Raw genomic sequence first — 19672 nt, forward strand, 5'->3', positions numbered from 1 at the left:
TGGTGGTGTCATTTTTGGGTTCCATTCCAAAACTAGTTGCTTAAGAGATCTTCAGAAAAAGGATTCTAGCATAGTCTTTCTTTTGACACATGAAGGTTCCCCCCCCCTTTTAAACGTGCAATGAGTTTTTGACAAGAGTATTTAAACAGGCTCTCACACTTCTGCTCCGAAACCTGTGGAACTTGTATTATGTGCTTTTCCTGAACATGTAGAGCACCTCTAACTGAAAAGCACTTGCCTATTTCCATCAATGGAAGTGGAATTAAAATAAATAAAACTACCCAGTACAGTAGATCTCAGAAACAGACACAGACAGAAGAAAACAGTAGTTCAGTCTGTAACTTTGCTTGGGTGTTATCTGGGCAGATGGGTAGAACGGGTTGAGCGTTATGTGTAAACTGGGCCACGATGGCTTATTACCTGCTGCATTACAAGTGCATAGTAGACTCCCTTATGTGCCATGAGCTTGTCATGGGTCCCTTGTTCAACCACGACACCTTTCTCAAAGCCAGCAATAATGTCGGCTGTCCTGATGGTGGAGAGTCTGTGAGCAATCACGATCGTGGTTCGCCCAGTTCTGGCCTTGAGAAGAAAAGGAAAAGGGGTGGGAGAAGGCAAACATTTTTGTATACACAAACACAGAAACATATACACAAGAAACTTTGTTCATCTCACAACTGCACACAGGGCTGTTTTAAGCATATCAGGTGCCCTGGCGCTGTGGTGCGAAGACCCCTCCGGCACACACCCCCGCCCCGTTTCCCAGCGGTCGCTGTGTGGCTGTTTAGCAGCTGCCGCAGGCGCAGCCGCGCAGCGCCCCCTGGCGGCCCTGCGCCACCCAGCCTTGCCGTAGGGCCGGCCCTGTCTGCAAACAGATTGCCTAAAAGTAGGAGTCCCAGAGGTTATTTAATTACTACCAATAACATACATCCAACAATTCTATTAGGTAAAGGGTAAAGGGACCCCTGACCATTAGGTCCAGTCGTGACCAACTCTGGGGTTGCGCGCTCATCAGAGGGAGCTGGATAGCCTCCAGGTCATGTGGCCAGCATGACAAAGCCACTTCTGGTGAACCAGAGCAGCACACGGAAACGCCGTTTACCTTCCCGCTGTAGCGGTTCCTATTTATCTACTTGCATTTTGACGTGCTTTCGAACTGCTAGGTTGGCAGGAGCTGGGACCGAGCAACGGGAGCTCACCCCGTCACAGGGATTCGAACCGCCAACCTTCTGATCAGCAAGCCCTAGGCTCAGTGGTTTAACCCACAGCGCCACCTGGGTATTAATCGCCTCTTATATTTAACTGGATTTTATAGTTATAATTGATCTCTCCCATTTGCTGTTTCCTGAACCAATTTAGCATTTCCTTTACAGATTTCACATTATCAACTCAGTGTTGGCTAAATGAACATGGTGAACACTACAGTACACCAAGTCTCACTGCTTTGGGACCTTCCATTTTTGTTTATGCGTGATTTAAAAATATTTAAATAAAAACAAAGGGGGGGGGGTCCAAGATGGTATACAACCTAAAAACACAGTATAATAAAAGCACTAAACATATAAGTAAAAGCCCGTTGGCAAAAGAACCTCAGGTTTGGAAGCTCTGTCGAAATAATATTTTTCAAGGGTTATGGCATATATTCTTAAGGCCAAACTAGAATTGGCGTAGGAGATGCCTCAAGGAACTTCAGTTTTTAAACTATAGCTCAGTTGGTTAAAGTGTGGTGCTGATAGTACCAAGGTTGCAGGTTTGATCTCCGTATGACACAGCTGCATATTCCTGCATTGCAAGGGGTTGGACTAGATGATCCTCAGGGTCCCTTCCAACTCTACGGTTCTATGATAACAGACTATTCACCTTATCAAGTGCTGCTTGCACTATGGATTCGCTTTGATTATCCAGAGCAGAGGTAGCTTCATCCAGCAACAGGATCTTGGGGTTCCTGGCTAGGGCACGAGCAATTGCTATACGCTGTTTCTGCCCTCCACTCAGCTGAGCTCCCCTTTCCCCAACCATGGTGTCAAATTTCTGGGAAATTCAAAGCACAGAAATCAGAAGGAATCACATTAGAGTTTCCACTCTTAGATACAAACAAGAGAAGGCGATACAGCGTAGAAGTAACATTCTACAGCTAAACACAACACATTCAGTAATGTTCAGCAATATCTGCTCACCCCCTCCCAAGAGGTGGGCGGGGTTTTGCGACACCGCACGGGATTACCTGGCCAGGTGCCACCCACCTTGCTACAGGGTGGCTGTTGCCCTGCCCCCATCTCAGAAGGACAATGGGCTGTCGGCTGGGGGTGGGATGAGGGCCAGGAAAAAGGCTGATCCCCTTCGGACCAGTCTCACCTTCCAAGGCCTATGCCAAGGTTCCTACACCTGAATTTCATTAAAGTTGTGGCCTAATTGAAACCCATATATTGTTGTCATGTCTCATTTCTGGGGAGGGGAGGCTCCGGGGACAGGGTTTAGTGCGTGGACTTGCAAAGGAGCTTTCGTTTCTGTTTTCAGGGTAGCATACCTCATGAGCATAAGGATTTATTACTTGTAGCACAGATGGTGCTAATAACAGATTCATCTGTAAATGTATCAGGGACAGATTTAGCTAACAATTTCTGAAAATTTTCCCAATGGAGAGAAGAAGGGGAGAAAGAATGCTATGTTGGCACTCCAGTAATAAAATGGGTTTCTTCATTTGTGTGAACAGTCTAAATGATTTGGTTAGCTATTCACATTGGATTCATCAGTGTGTCCTGCAAGATTGAAAATGCCATTTGCTAAGAATAAGTTTTCTGTTATCAAAAGGAAACAAAGGATTGGTTGACTGGAGCCATCTCAACGATTAACCATGGTTACACAATGACTCATCTAAGCCACACATTTGAAAACATAGGAACAAAGAATTTGATTTAAGAAGCTTTCTGAAGCATATCTGTGATAATAATGAATATGCATGCAATCAGTAATTTAACAGTTTGCCAATAGAATCTGTGAGGGACAAGGGATACAGGGAAGTCCCTCCCATCTTAAGTTCCAGCCCATCCCCAAGCGCTGGAGAGAGTAAGGAGAGCTCTGCCTCCAGCGGAGAGTCAGGAAGTGGTGTCCGAGGCTCAGGCAAGGTTGTGGAGCCCATGCCTCAGGTGGGACAGGAAGTTGGACGCACGGGGGGGAGGCCAATCCCCCCAACTCCCGAATTGCGACGCAAACGTAGGGGGAAGAGGTTGGGTCTGCCAAAGCTTTGGTGCTGGAAGAAAACGCGCCAATCGCCATTCGGAGGTTCTGACACCTCACCTTAAGGATGCATTTTTACTGCTCTGAACACTGTAAATAATCAGCACTTAATAAAAGCCTTAAAAGACCATGCTGGAGTCGTTACTCTAGAGTAGCCATATCAGGCCCTCTGACAGCAACCTCCGAATCTTTTTTTGGCTACTTTGGAGTGCAGCGATGAGCGCTCAAGAGGCTGAGCAGTGGAGGCTGGAGGCCGAAGCAGCGAAGCAGGAGCTACGGAACCTCACAGCGCAGGCACAGCAGCAATTGCATGCCGCTCAGGAGGAAGCGCGAGGGGCGCAGGAGGAGCTGAACAAGCTGGTGGACCAGGTGAGGACAAAAGAGGAGACTGAGAAACAGCTAAGGGTGATGGTATTGGACCTGCAGAAAAAGTTGGAAGAGGAGAAAGCCGCTAGAGGTGGGGGGGCGCCCCAGCCGCAGCTAGTCCAAGTGAGAAGGGGACAGAGCCTAGTCACCAAGTTTAGCGGCGACCCTAGGGAGTACCTAGGATTCGAGACAGAAATAAATTATGCGCTGGAATTGCATGCAGCAGAATTCCCAGATGACGCGCACAGAGTCTCCTTTATCATAGAGCATTTGACGGGGGCCGCCCGGGAATGGGTAAGACCGCTCATCGCGCAAAAAAATCCTTGCATGAAGAACGCAAAATTATTTCTAGAAGCTTTAAAAATAATGTACGCTAGTGACAGTGAAATGGAGGCCACTAAACAGGAGCTTCATAACTTAACACAAGGAAAATCGACAGTGAGGGACTACTGGGCGAGATTCACCATGCTGGTGCACAAACTGGGGTGGGATCTGCAAAGTGAGCCAGTGAAATCAGCCTTCTACCTGGGTTTGCATGCAGATGTTAAGGATGAGCTGGCAAGAGGTCCTAGACCGCGGACTATGGATGAGTTAAGCAAAGCGGCGCTAGCGGTGGGGGTGAGACAGGAATCCAGATGGTATGACAAACAAGCGACGCGCGCAGCAAAACCTTGGTTCCCACGCTCCCAGGACAGACCACATCACCAAACCCCACCCCAGGGACCACCCCCAGACCCGCCCAGACCAAGCCCAGAGCCAGAACCGATGGAGAACGGTGGAGCGCGCGCGCGGGCTTTTCAAACCCCGGCGGCGCCAAGACGCAAGGAGGGAAGGGGCGGGAATTGCTTTCTCTGCAACTCCCCCCGGCATCGCGTCAGAGACTGCCCTCATCGCAGAGAGTGGCAAGGAAAGGCGGGAACGGTTGTACCTTCCCCCACTGAAGCAGCACCACAGCAGGGAAACGAGACAGCCTGGCTGCAGGAGACAAGGGGCAGCAGCCAGGCACAGTCAGCAGACAACAGCGCCAGCCCGCCCACCCGCACAGAGAGGAGCAGAGCCAGCCTACCCCTCCCAGAGCAGGAGTGGTTCTAGAAGTCACGCTAACGCTCCCAAATGGCTATCCCCTGACTGTCCTCGCCTTAATTGACAGTGGTGCCTCAGCCAACTTCTTCTCGAGAAACTTTGCAGAAGAGCACCAGATCCAGCTTCTGCAGCTGGATTTTCCCCTGCACGTAGCCACCATTGACGGCAGAGAGTTGCTGGGAGGGGCCATCACTCATCAAACCCCCCCCCCCATGAGAATGACGGTGGGAAGGCACTCAGAGACACTGGCTTTCAACGTCACAACCATCTCAGACCCCCCCATCGTTTTGGGAATGAGCTGGCTGGCGCGCCACGACCCCTCCATAAGTTGGCACCAGAGATGCATCACGTTTGGGTCGGACTTTTGTCTGGAACATTGCATGCAGCACCAACCAGGGGAGGGGCCTCCAATAGCCACGGTGGCCACCATGCATGTCAAAGGGGGTGAGGCGATACCCAAGCAGTACTGGGACCTGCAGGAGGTATTCAGCGAAGCGGAGTCCGACCACCTACCCCCACACAGGTCTTTCGACTGCCAGATCAACCTGGTACCAGGGGCAACGATACCCCCAGCCAAGCTGTACGCCATGTCAGATCAGGAACTCGAGGATTTGCGTGCGTTCATGGACAAGAACCTCAAACGGGGGTTCATCAGAGAAAGCAAGGCAGCAGGAGGCAGCCCGGTCTTCTGGGTGGACAAGAAAGACACGCAACAGCGCCGTCTTGTGGTGGATTTCAGACGGCTCAACTCAGTGACAGAGCCAGTGGCTTTCCCCATGCCCAGAGTGGACGATCTCCTGACAGCGGCACGCAGGGGCAAGATTTTCACCAAGCTAGACCTGAGGGGGGCGTACAACTTGATCAGGATCCGGGAAGGCGATGAGTGGAAAACCACGATGTTCACGCCTCTGGGCTCTTTTGAATATCTGGTGATGCCCTTCGGGTTGCAAGGGGGCTCAGCATGCTTCCAGGCCTTCATGCACCACGTCCTGGGGTCCCTTCTCTTCAAGAACTGCCTGGTCTTCCTGGATGACATCCTTATCTATTCCGCTGACCCAGTGCAACATGTGAAGGATGTCAGGGAGGTGTTGCAACGCCTGAAGGAGAACCACCTGTATGTGAAGCTGGAGAAGTGCAAGTTCCACACCAGGGAAGTGGACTTCCTGGGCTACAAGCTGTCAGACAAGGGGCTGGCGATGGACAAGGACAAGGTGCAGGCCATCCTGGACTGGCACAGCCCCAGGACGCGCAAAGATGCCCAACGCCTCCTAGGATTCGCCAACTTCTACAGGAAATTCATCAAGAACTTCTCGCGGGTTACGGCTCCCATCACGGACTGCCTGAGAGGCAAGCAGAAGTTCAGGTGGACGCCAGAGGCGCAAGCAGCGTTCGAAAGCCTCAAAAGGGTGTTCGCGTCCAACCAGAACCTGTTCCACGTAGTGCAGGATGCGCCCCTACGCATTGAGACCGATGCTTCGGACCGGGCTTTGGGAGCGATCCTGTTGCAACTGGACGCCAACCGAGAGTGGAGACCTTGTGCCTTCTTCTCCAGGAAGCTGACACAGCCTGAACGCAACTACACGGTGTTTGATAGGGAACTTCTTGCGATCCACGCTGCTTTCCAGCACTGGCGACACTTCCTGGTGGGCGCCAAGCACCCCATCCAGGTGTGCACAGACCACAAGAACCTGGAGTTCTGGAGAACGGCCAGGGTGCTCAACCAGCGACAGATACGGTGGGCAGAGTTCTTCTCGAACTTCAACTTCTCCATCCACTACATCCCGGGGGAGCAGAATGTCAGGGCGGATGCCCTCTCCCGCAAACCAGAGTACATGGAGCAGGAGTTGCCACCAGCGCCCAGGCACATTTTCCCCCCATCAGCATGGTCCTGCGGAGCAGCAGTGGTCAGCGAGGCAGAACTCACCGCACTGACGGCAGCAGATGAGTTTGCCTCCCGCATCTTCAGAGAGCTGCGAGGGGGGAGGGAGCAGGCTAAAGACTTTGAGGAAAGGAGGGGTTTGCTTTTTTACAGGGGAGCCCTGTACCTGCCCACCAAACAGCTGAGAGGTAAGGTCCTCAAGCAGATGCACGACAACCCAACGGCGGGTCATTTCGGAAGGGACAAAACCACTCACCTAGTTATGAGACACTTCTGGTGGCCAGGGGTGCAGGAGGATGTGAGGGATTATGTAAGGGGCTGTGACACCTGCCAGCGAGCAAAGGTGGTCAGAGCGCCACCAGCAGGTTTGCTGGAGCCCTTAGCCACACCGCACAGGCCGTGGGAAGTAGTGTCCATGGACTTCATCACAGACCTGCCGTCGTCCAGGGGCAAGACCGCAGTGTTGGTGGTGGTGGACCTCATGTCCAAAATGTGCCACTTTATACCGTGTGCCAGGGCGGTCTCGGCAGAAGAGACGGCCAAACTGTTTGTTGACCACGTATTCAGACTGCATGGATTGCCTTTAAGAGTTATTTCGGATCGTGGCCGCCAATTTGTTTCCAGGTTCTGGCGGCGGCTAATGAACCTCCTGCAGGTGGAGGTCAGTTTGTCTACGGCTCGGCACCCGCAGACCAATGGACAGGCGGAGCGGGTCAACGCCATTCTGCAGCAGTACCTGAGATGTTACATCAGCCAGAGGCAAACGGACTGTGTGGATCGCCTGCCACTGGCAGAATTTGCCTACAACAATGCGGTGCACGTCTCCACAGGGGTGTCGCCCTTTAAGGCCAACTACGGGCGCGACCTCAGATCTTTCCCGGAGAGGGAGGGGGAGGAGGAGGAAGAGGGCCCACAGGCAGAGGATTGGGCAGAGGACCTGGAGACGGTGCACCAGCAGCTCAGAGAACACTTGGAGAGGGCCAAGGAAGCGTACAAGAAGGGGGCAGATCGCCACAGGCGACCGGGAGAGGTCATCAGGGTGGGGGACAAGGTTTGGTTATCCTCGGAAGGTCTTCCCACCAGGGGGCGATGCAAGAAGTTAGCACCCAGGAGGCTGGGCCCCTTCACGGTCACGCAACAGGTCAACCCGGTAGCCTTCAGGCTAGCACTGCCTGAGGACATGAGAGTGCACCCAGTGTTTCATAGATCGCTGCTGTCACCGTACAGAGAAAGTACTAGGTTCAGGGACAGCGATCAGCCTCCAGAGGGAGGGGGGGAGACGGGAAACGCCCGTCAGCTCAATGAGGCAACTGAGATTTTAGACTCAAGGAGAGGGGTGAGAGGGCTGGAGTACCTGATAGCATGGGAGGACACTCCGCCGTCCCACAATGAGTGGATACCAGCCACGGAAGTACCTGAGGAATTTTTAGTAGAAGAGTTCCACGCCCTGTTCCCCCACAGGCCCAAGCCCTGGCACATGGAAAGGGAGGAAGAGGGGGAGGGGCGGGAGGAAGGGATCGCAGGCAGCAGCTCTCCGTGGAGATGGGAAGCGGAATTTGAGGATACGGAAGAAGAGGTGTGGGTTTCACCGAGGTCGACGACGTCAGAGGCAGGAGAGGACTGGCAGAACATTTTTACTCCCACCAGCTCTGACGCCACTGACTTCTTGGGATTCCCGTCTTCTCAGGGGGAGGGGGAAAGATCGCCGGATTGGGGGGAAATTTTTACACCCACAGGCTCGGATGCCACAGACTTCTTGGGGTTTCACTCGTCCCCAGCAAGCAGAGAGCCCCTAGGGAGGGGGGGGAGGAGCCTGGGAGGGGGGTGGATGTGAGGGACAAGGGATACAGGGAAGTCCCTCCCATCTTAAGTTCCAGCCCATCCCCAAGCGCTGGAGAGAGTAAGGAGAGCTCTGCCTCCAGCGGAGAGTCAGGAAGTGGTGTCCGAGGCTCAGGCAAGGTTGTGGAGCCCATGCCTCAGGTGGGACAGGAAGTTGGACGCACGGGGGGGAGGCCAATCCCCCCAACTCCCGAATTGCGACGCAAACGTAGGGGGAAGAGGTTGGGTCTGCCAAAGCTTTGGTGCTGGAAGAAAACGCGCCAATCGCCATTCGGAGGTTCTGACACCTCACCTTAAGGATGCATTTTTACTGCTCTGAACACTGTAAATAATCAGCACTTCATAAAAGCCTTAAAAGACCATGCTGGAGTCGTTACTCTAGAGTAGCCATATCAGGCCCTCTGACAGAATCTGTGTAAGCCAAAGGTTGTTCCAGCAAAGAAAAAGAGAGAAAATGGTGGTCATTATTAAATAAACACTTTAAGTATGCATTGTTTCATGAGGAATGAATCTAAGAGAAGTGACTCAGAATCTGGAAAGGGAACAGGAAGTGTGGGAGAGGGTGTTCTTCCTTATCTCAGCTTGCTGAGATCAGACTACTGAAACCGGTATAGTACTTTTGATGCTTTGGTTGTTGTTTACATGCAAAAGCTCCACCGGTGAGGTTTTGCAGAGCAGTAGGGCACTGCCCCATCTTCAGCTCCAGGTGGTTGTGGCCGAGGGTGGTGGTGAGAAAACAGCTGCTTACCGAGCTCTAGGTGGGCAGTGCTTGCGGCCCCTCGCCAGCTACCCTCCATTTCCAGAGTAGTGAGGAGTCACAGCCCCCAGCAGCCATCCATTGTAAATTCCCCGGCCAACCACACTGCAGGGCGGGATAGCCCGTCAAGACTAAAAATCAAACTGCCAATGGTTGTGTTCGATCACGCGATGGCAGCAAGAGTGGTTCCTGGACTGACTTGGTTTCTCCCCCAAAATGCCCTGTTTTGGACCGGTGACAGGAGGCCAGCAGCTTCAGAGCTGAGCAGAGGGGCTCACTCCAGTGCCCGGCTCACTCCAGTGCCCCTCCCACAGCCAGATGTACAGCTATGTTGTTTAAAAAAAGAAAAATTCTTTGTGCATCTACTGGAGTGAAAAACAATTAGCAATACAGTCGCACCTTAGTTCTCAAACAGAATGTGTTCCGGGAGTCCGCTGAACTCCCGAAACCATTCGAAAATCAAGGCGCATCCTGCAGCCCATCGGAAGCCATGGCAGATGTTTGGCTTCTGAAAACCATTCGAAAACCAGAACACTCACTTCTGGGTTTTGATCGTTCGGGAGTCAAGGCGTTTGAGATCCAAGGTACGACTGTAGTTTAAAAGCTGGCACGTGTAAATCCTTGCAAATGTAGGAACGAAGTTCTCCAGATCGTAACAGAGAATATGACAGTTCAGGTACTCACATCAGGAAGTTTGGATATGAAATCATAAGCATTAGCTTCTTTCGCTGCTTGCTCAATCTCAGCATCCGTAACATCCTCTCTGCCGTAGCGGATGTTGCCTGCTATTGTAGTAGCAAACAATACTGGTTCCTGGCTTACAATGCCAATATTTTCTCTCATCCACTTGAGATTAAGCGTCCGGATATCATGTCCATCTATGGTTATCTATGGGATAAAGATGTAGCAATTTGTAAGAGGTCACAAAAGCAGATTTTAAAACGGGCATAGTTAATAGCTACATTCAGATAAACTTTCTTAGATAACTTGTAACTTTACAGATGATGCAGGGATAAATATACTTCAGTAAGCTATAGTTTTCCATTACATCTGAACCACAAAACTGTGGTGATTTGCTTTTAAAGAAGTCTGGATATGAAAGTATGATTTAAAGTTGGCTTCAGATCCAGACTTGTTTGGAAACCACTGACCACAGTTTCCTGGTTCGAGCATAACAGATGAATTCTCGGTTAGTTTACTCAATTGCAAAGGGAGGATGAAGAGGGGAAATGATGTTTGTTCATATCTTATTATAATTGCTTGAATGCAGCCTATTTCATTAAGGGAAAAGCAAGCTAAAATGTTGACACATACGAAAATACATACTTGCCCTGGCCAAATTTTATCAACTTTTAAAACATGAACTTTTTGTATTTAGACAATTAGTTGAAATAAGAGTTACATGCTGCTTTATCTTGAGACTAGAGTAGGTCATGAAGGTAAAAAAGTAAAAAGGGCAACAACATCAAAAAGAGTACAAGACATTGCTAAGAAAAGCAAAAACTACAAATTGGGAGTTGGAAGTGGGATTAGATAAAGCCAGAGACAATTTAGAATAACTTCAGCAAGAAATATGCAAGAGAAATTCAAAACTTAGAAGGGTCCTGGTAGGCTTGCAGAGAAGGAGCCTTCCTTGTTAAATGAACATTTAGCTTTGTTAAATGAACATTTAGCACAATATATATAATTAGATCAGCTCTGATCCAATAATATAAAGGTAGCATTCAGGCTGGGTGCTAGCCAAATATGGAGAATATTTCCAAGTGATATAGAGAGTTTAAATTTCTAAGATTCCAATTAAGGAACAAAAAAATTAAATAAAGATGGGGCATTCTGTTTAGACTTTCAATAAGGACAATGGCTGACCGTTAAAACTATTGAAGAGCTACATGAGATGGAAGGGAATCTTAAATTTTTACCTTTTCAAAGGTGGAAAAGAATCCAAATTCATGGCCCAAAACTAAAGATGGAGATCAGACAGCAGAAAGAGTAAATGTCAAGGATTGGGGGAAGGAAATAACTTCAGATAAGGGCACCGCAGATTTGGGCAAAGAAGAACTTCAAGTAAAGGAAGGCCAAATAATCAAATAATACAGAGAATTTATAAGATTAATTTTAACAAAAGTATTATCTGTGTAGAGTATAATATCAAAAATATAGTCATGTATGTATATATGTATAATCTATATATATAGAAAGTAAACTGGGTATGTTCCTTTGTCTCCAATGTTCAACAAAACTGCTTGACCGATAGCGTTGAAATTTGGACACAAAGTCAAATGTGACTACCCGAGTGACCCCATTCCGTTTTCAAAGACAGATGTGTCACCTACACCAGGTAAAACCACCAAAACCCCGTGTTTCAGAACTCACAAATCATACGAAAGTGCATGCTGGGAGCACAGGAGAGATTGCAACACAGCGCCCTCTAGCAATGGCTACACTGGTACTGCACCTAGGAAAGCTTCCCTCTCCACAGTATCTCGGCTCAGCTTTGCAGACTAGGCTGCTTTCCAGACTAGGCTGAGTGGAGGTGGGGGCTTGCCTGGGTGGGGGATGGGGGGATGGGGCGGGATAGGTCATGGGTCGGAACAGGGTGGGCACAATCACAGGGATAAGCCGGGGGTGGGGGGAGGAGGGGGCAGGATAGGTAATGGGTCGGGACAGGGTGGGCCCAATCACAGGGAGGAGGGGCCGGGATAGGTAATAGGTCGGAACAGGGTAGGAGGAGTCACAGGGATGCGCCTGTGTAAACATAACACGCGTAAAACAGGGGGACTCTGAAGGTGAGGGGAGTCTGAAGGGGGGACTCTGAGGCTCCATTTAACAGACTGAGCCACAGCAACGCGCGGCAGAGCCAGCTATATGTATATATACCGTAAATGAAAATGTTAATAGTATTTTTTTTGGGGGGGGGAGGGAATCATTCGTGACCATTTTTATTCTGCTGAAATAATAAGTAAACTAAATGACCAGAAGCAGGAAGCACAGGCTAAGAATTGCTCTTAAATTTAGTGAAAGTATTTAAAATGGGATTACTTAACACAGTGGCAAAAGCACAGAAGAATCTCTTACAGCAAAGATTTCCAACCAAATATTTCAGTGCTTTTTCATATAGCAAATTGCAACTTGTGACACTGAAAATTGAACAGCTATGGTTCCGTCAAAACATACCTCTCCTTCAGCGGGATCGTAGAATCTCTGCAATAGTTGAATTGTAGTACTTTTCCCACAACCACTGGAACCAACAAGAGCAATAGTTTTCCCAGGCTGGATTTTTAAGCTCAGACCTTTGAGAATCTGGAATTATTCACAAATATTTAAACATGTAAAACACAATGAAATAAAACAGCAACAACCCAGAGATCACAGAGACCTTCAGGGTGATTTGATCGATGAACGACACCCTAAAAATGAAATATGTTAAAGAAACATGGTTGCTGTATCTGAAAAACACATGTTGTGTTCTGAATGCAAACACTTGATTTAGTTGCTGATATTTTTATTTTATTAAACAACAGCAATCCTGGAGATATATTTTAACAAAACCTATCAGCACTTATTTGGACACACAGTAAATTTTAATGCACATTTCCTTAAATACCCTAAACTACCAAAAAGGGGGGGGGGAGAAAAAAGAGAAAAGCTTACTTGAGTATCAGGCCTTGAGGGATAGCTGAAACTGATGTTTTTGAATTCAATCTCTCCTCGCAGTTTGTCTGGCTTGAACCCCTCACTGGAACTGCTATCTATGGGGCGGGGCTGGAGAAGGAAATTGGAAGTACTGTAATATACATTTCTGTAACTGTGGCTTAACACAGGCATGTTCTTTTTTTTTAATAATGATTTTTATTAATTTTATATATATCCATCGTGTATTTTTACATAATATAACTTCACATTTCCAAAATAAGGAAAGAGAAAACAGAAAAAAGATACTAGAAAAAAAATTACAAAGAAAAATAAAAACAATAATAATATATAACTCATTCATATTCCTACTTAACTATGTGACTTCCCCAGATTCTCTTCTAGCGGTTCATATTAAATCATTTTTGACAAGTTCTGTATCTTATTTTCCAAATCTTTTTAACTATCCTAGCCTTACTTATAAATCTTATTATACATTCTAATCTAATTCCAATAATATATTTCTTATCTCCTTAACCTGCAACTTCTCAATTGCTTACAATTCTTCTCATATCTCAATTTTACAATATTTCTTATAGTATACTCTAAATTTCTTCCATTCTTCTTCCATCTTCTCCTCCCCCCGGTCTCGCAGTCTTCCAGTCAGGTCAGCCAGTTCCATAAAGTCCAACAATTTCATTTGCCATTCTTCCACTGTTGGTAACTCCTGTGTCTTCCAGTACTTCGCTATTAATATTCTCGCTGCAGTCGTGGCATATAGGCACAAGTTTAGATCTTTCACCGGCAATTCTTTTCCAACTATGCCCAGTAGAAAGGATTCTGGTTTCTTAATAAAGGTATTCTTAAACATTTTTTTTTCAGTTCATTATAAATCTTCTCCCAGAAATCCTTAACTAGTGGGCATGTCCACCACATATGATAGAATGTACCTTCCACCTTTTTACATTTCCAGCATTTATTATCTTGGTTATGGTAGATCTTAGCTAACACAGGCATGTTCTTCATTTGATGTCTAATGATAAACAAACAGGCCATTTCACTCTTTAAAATACTGCACGACTCTCTTCTCTTCCAGAAGGGTTGTATTTCTGGACACCAGAATTGCCATTTCAGATGGCGGGGAGCAGGATTCACAAGGATCACAAGGATAGCAACTTGTATAATATACTTACATAGCTGCCAAGTTATCCCTTTTTTAAAGGGATTTTCCCTTATGCTGAATAGGCTTCCTCGCGAGAAAAGGGAAAACTTGGCAGCTATGTACTTATGAAAAACAAAGAGGCGAAGAAGCCAGTTTGCTGCAGCTACTTCATGTTATTTTAACACCGCATAAATAAATATATGAGTGCTCCTGAGGAATGATTATCTGTGGGCTAAAACACAAGGCTGAGGTGACCCCTTTCTTGTTAGCATGGTGTAGTGGTTAGAGTTCTGGATTAAGACTGGGGAGGCCCATGTTCAAATCATTTGGCCACGAAGCTCACTGGGTGACCTTGGGCCAGTCATTTTCTCTCAGCCTAGCCTACCCCAAAGAGTTGTTGTGAAGATAAAAGCCGTATTTTGTGAGAATTGTGTAATAAGGCGGTTCTTAAAAACTATTTTTTTAAAAAATACCTGCTCCAAAGGTCTTATCTTACTACACTAGGGATTATATAGCTATATCTGAAATTTCATGCGTATCAGTTAATATATTGACCCTGTTCCACTGAATTGAAATTTCAGCCTTCACGACATAGGAAAATGGCCAAGTAAACAGCTATTTTCAGTAATTAGTTAATTGGACGATTAGAGATATTATACATCCCAGCCAATAGATACCTTCCTGATAATTCTGAAGACTTCATAGGCTGCTCCTCGAGCATTGGCCACACTTTCCAAATTTGGGGCAGCTTGTCCAATGGAAAATGCACCAACAATCACAGAAAAGAACACCTATAGTGAGGAAATCGTTGAAATAATTAACATTTGAAAACTAGTGATTTGCCATCAGTTAATGCAGCACCACAGCAATTACAACTGCAATTCTATGCCTGGAAGTAAACCTCACTGAACACATGCAACTTACCACCAAGTTAACATGACTTTTTAAAATTTTGTTTACAGCAAAAACACATTTACAAACATCTCTCTCCTCTTTCAAGTTTTTTCAGCTATTGTGTCCATGTAGTCTAGCTATTGTGTCCAATGGAAAGAGCAGTTAAATTGCTCAGTCTCTAGAGCACGAGACTTGAACTCAGGGCGGTGGGTTCAAAACCCACGCTGGGCAAAAGGATTCCTGCATTGCAAGGGGGTTGGACTAGATGACCCTCACATTGCCTTCCAACTCTACAATTCTATGATTCTAAGAGTGCGTAGTATGGTTATTTCTGCAAACAGGTGGAGCAGTTGATTGACTTAGCTCCATAGCTGCCAAGTTATCCCTTTTTAAAGGGATTTTCCCTTATGCTGAATAGGCTTCCTCGCGAGAAAAGGGAAAACTTGGCAGCTATGCTTAGCTCTGATAGAGACACCTCTATCTTGATTATTTTATCAAGAGGTGCCACTTCAGGGAGGAAATTTGTGCAGAGTAGGATTTTGTGCACAGATTGCCTTGCTGGATGTTATGTGCATCAACAAGAAAACAGGTCAAATTATGCATATTGTGATCAGGTTCATACACAGAGAGATTTAGTTAGGTAATGTTAGGTTCTGGGCTTAATGGTATTCCCTCTTTAGGCTGCAATGGATTTACTGGGTTATTGCGTTTGGTTTGATTTTATGTGTTGTGGTCTTGTTGTGAACCGCTCTGAGACCTCTGGCTACAGGACGGTGTATAAGTTGAAATAAAATAATAATAATAATAATAATAATAAATACAGTGGTACCTCACAAGACGAATGCCTTGCACAACGAAAAACTCACAAGATGAAAGAGTTTTGCGTTGCGCGAGGTATTCACAAGATGACGAGGTTTTCTATGACCACCACTTCGTCTTGTGAAGTGCGGCCATAGAATGTAGCACGGGAAGGCGGCCTGTGCGCGGCGGTGTGGTGGCTGCCCCCGCCTGTCTTCCCTGAGCCAAGGGGAAGACAGGTGGGGGCAGCCACCACACCGCCGCGCACAGGCCGGCATGGGCCGGGGCTTCGGAGACCTTCTCCAAAGCCCTGTCCCGTGCCGGGGAAGGCAGGCGGGAGGCGACGGCAGGGAGAAGCGCTTCTCCCCCCCCCCCGCCGCCTCGCACACAGCCGGCATCGGACAGGGCTTCGGAGAAGCGTTGCGCCTTCTCCGAAGCCCTGTTCCATGCCACTGCCAGTCCCCCGGAGCCCATAGGAACGCATTGATTAAGTTTCAATGCATTCCTATGGGAAAACGCAACTCGCAAGACGATTTTTTCGTAGGACGAATTGAGTTCTGGAATGAATTAAATTTGTCTTGTGAGGCACCACTGTAATAACGATAATAATTTACTTGGCTTAGTTCAAGGTAAATGCTTGAACTAAGCAACGAGAGTGGTACTGGACTCCCCCAATGGCACATACATATACGCTTTCACAAACTTTGGTCACTGTGCATGTTCAACTGTCGGAAATTACTGCTTCCAGTATCCACACAACACCAGTTTGATAAGAAGAAGTCCATTACTGCGCACACTGATTTGCAGATCAAGATAATATGTGCAGAACCGGTAGCAATGCTTCTGCGGGTTGGGCTCAAATCGCCAATGCAACCTCTTCTTTTAAGTTCAGAGATCATTTTTTTAAAAGTCTGCACTCAGCAGGACAACTAGACTTACAATTAATACTTTCCCGATGTCGTAGTTTTCTTTCTCATCCACTGTGAGCTTCGTTCCATACCAAAAGGCAAGTGCGTAGCATCCATATATTAAAAACTGGGAGACACCCATTGACATATTGGTGGTGATGGTCTTTTTCATTCCAACAACCTGAGCGTCCTCTAGGTTTGCATCATACCTGAAAACAAACCAACAAATGTGATTATTTAAGGTATTTCCTACTCAGTTCTACTTCCATACAGGCAAGTACTCATTGCCATTTATCTCTACAAAAAAAATCCACACCGCTTAAATCTTCTGAAGCTGCTAGAACCACAGTGGATTTTTCCTATTTGAAGGTGTAACCCACTGTTTTAACAAGAGATGTGCGTGAGAAAAGCAGGCATGTTTCATCTTGTGATGCCCCTTGGTTGGAGGCAGATGTTTGAAGAGCACAGTTCACAATGGCTTACAAACTTGTTTCCATCAGCCATGTTGGATGGGCAGAATTACAGCTTGATCTCCACCTGAACATGGGCAACAATACACACATTGGGTTCTACAGTCGTGCCTCGCAAGACGAATTTAATTCGTTCCAGGAGTCAATTCGTCCTACGAAAAATTCGTCTTGTGAGTCGTGTTTTCCCATAGGAATGCATTGAAACTTAATCAATGCGTTCCTATGGGCTCTGGGGGACTGGCAGCGGCGCTTGCTCGCTTGCCTCGGGGAAGGCAGGCAGGTGCTGGGCTCGGGGAAGGGCACTTGGCTCGGGGAAGGCAGGCAGCCTAACTGCCTTCCCCGAGCCAAGAGAGCAAGTGGTGCCGCCGTCGCCAGTCCCCCGAGCCCAGTGCTAAGGGAAGGCAAGTGCCGCTGCAGACGCTGGGCAGGCAGGCAAGAGAGCAAGCACCGACAGCAAGCCCCGAGCCCCAAGAGATTGAGCGCTGACAGCTGTAGCGTGGCAAGAAGGCAAAGGAGATCAGCTGTCAGCCTTCTTGTCGCGCTACAGCTGGTTCCCCTTTTGTTGCAGCTCGCCCGCTTCCTATTTCTATGGCCGCGCTTCACAAGATGAGGTCATAGAAAACCTCGTCGTCTTGCGAATGCCTTGCGCAATGCAAAACTCTTTCGTCTTGCGAGTTTTTCATTGTGCGAGGCATTCATCTTGCGAGGTACCACTGTATACTAATTACGCTGATTGTTAGAAGCGGCCTTACCTGGCTCTAGCTTTCGCCTGCCCATTAAAAGCAACAACAGTCCTGATGGCCGACAAGATTTCTTCTGCCACAGCACCTGCCTTAGCATAGGCTGACAGTTCTTTAGTAGTCAACATTGACAGGAGCTGGAATATGTAAAAGAAGGAAATGAAAAATGAAGTTGTTTTACAGAACAACCCAATAAACTCATAGAACTCTTTATGTGACAGGAAACGGGGACGGGTCTTTTATTCATAGGCAGTATTTTGATTCTAGCTCTGAATGACCCCTGTTTTACACCAGAGTAAGGAATGTGTTTTAGCCCATGGACTGCATTGTCTTATGGGCAACCATCAGCAGGGCTGCATGCCAGCAATGGGCAAAAGTGAGCAACAGATCCTGCAAAACTCTCTTCACCCAGGAAAGCAAGATGAATAAGTATAGTTCAAGGGCACTTTCCAGGCATGCAGAAACACTCGAGGGGGTCAAGGAGCAGAGTGGTGAGGCAAGGAGCCTGAGCAGTGTCCCAAGGTCCAGAGAAAGCCCTGGAGGGCTGTATTTGGCCCTAGGCGTTAGGTTCCTCACCTGTTTTGCACCAACAAAATGGGTCACTTGTGCAGACAATTCTCTTGCATGGGAGACTTCTCTTGATTATATAATAAAGCTGATTATACGGATTTTAGAAAATGACTAAAATACTACTTTAAAAATGTACGTGCTGAAAGACTGGAAACTCCTTATAGACTTTTTGAGTGAAAAAGAATACGAACTTACGATATCTGGGTTTGAGGATTGAAGAAAATGTTGCTCTTATAGAAAGCTGAATTGTTGGGTATTATCTTGGAGTGGATGTTTTGAAAAAAAAATTCTATGTGAGGCTGACAGACGAAGAATAAGAAGTTCTCTTTTCCCTATCCTTTTCTTTCTTTCCCTTCCCACCTCCTGGTTTATGTTTTTAGATTATTTTATCTTTGATTAAACAGTATTGGATATTAACCTTTGTACATTTCCTTTCAAACATTAATAAAATTTATTTTAAAAAATGTTTGTGCTAAAAAGGTTGCTGCTTTTCGTTAAAACAATGAATTCAGCTAGTCTTTGTGTGGGGATACAGAGAAATGAGGCTGTATCTGTCCAGTTCCTTTCCATAGCTATTTACTTATAGTCATTGGAATCTCCAATTATAAGGCATATGTGCCTTATCAATTAGCACTAATTACAGGAGGCTCAGATGTGGGTTGGGTAGATTTATTATTCACTACGGTATTATGTACTTATCCCACCCCTTCCTCTCAGGACCCCAGAATGGTATACATAGACCCTGCTATAGGTCAGGGTGAGAGAAAATGATTTGCCCAAACTTCCCCAGTAAGATTTATGGTCATGCAGCAACTTAAGCCCAATCTCTCCAGTCTATGTCCAACTTTCTAACCACACTATCTCTCTCCTACAAATGGTCAATAAGAATTCTTAACTGGAACAGTTTCTTGGCACCAAGTTATGGCAGATTAATGGGGCACAGTCTTCAAAGAGTGTTTTAGTTCATGAACACCACGCCATTCCCACCTCCGCCCCAATGCAGGTTTTCATTTTATCCTTCTTTCCTTCAATTCTTCACCCTCCTTTGTTGTGCACATATGGAGAATTTTCATTTGTAGCAGCTCAAGCAACTTACGTATGACCACAAACCCCCAGATACAACGAGAAGCGGGCTAACAGACAAGATAACCAGGGTCAGCTTCCATCCATGCACAAATCCTATGATAATGCCCGTCACAAACGTGCTTAAATTCTGCATTAATATGCTGAGCTTGTCTCCAATTCCTTCGTGAATGGTGTTAATATCGCTGCAATTAAGGATGAAAAATGTGAATGTCAGTTGCTGCTTCTATTCAATAGTTAAGTCTTCAACGCCTTT

The 19672-nt window shown here is 46.9% G+C and overlaps 1 protein-coding gene across 1 annotated transcript in view; it reads right to left on the reverse strand.

The window, feature by feature from the left end:
• ABCB5 (ATP binding cassette subfamily B member 5) overlaps positions 1-19672 on the reverse strand; it is a 47155-nt gene that overhangs the window by 13300 nt on the left and 14183 nt on the right. The window contains exons 8-16 of the mRNA XM_035129682.3: positions 19430-19601; positions 17776-17900; positions 16585-16762; positions 14631-14744; positions 12813-12923; positions 12336-12461; positions 9846-10049; positions 1861-2031; positions 421-582 (exon numbers count right to left, since the gene is read on the reverse strand). Coding sequence (XP_034985573.1) covers positions 421-582; positions 1861-2031; positions 9846-10049; positions 12336-12461; positions 12813-12923; positions 14631-14744; positions 16585-16762; positions 17776-17900; positions 19430-19601 — 1363 coding nt within the window. The remainder of the gene's footprint in view (positions 1-420; positions 583-1860; positions 2032-9845; positions 10050-12335; positions 12462-12812; positions 12924-14630; positions 14745-16584; positions 16763-17775; positions 17901-19429; positions 19602-19672) is intronic.

The sequence above is a fragment of the Zootoca vivipara genome, chromosome 11 (genome assembly GCF_965207765.1).
Source record: "Zootoca vivipara chromosome 11, rZooViv2.hap1.1, whole genome shotgun sequence".
In the NCBI taxonomy this organism is placed as follows: domain Eukaryota; kingdom Metazoa; phylum Chordata; class Lepidosauria; order Squamata; family Lacertidae; genus Zootoca; species Zootoca vivipara.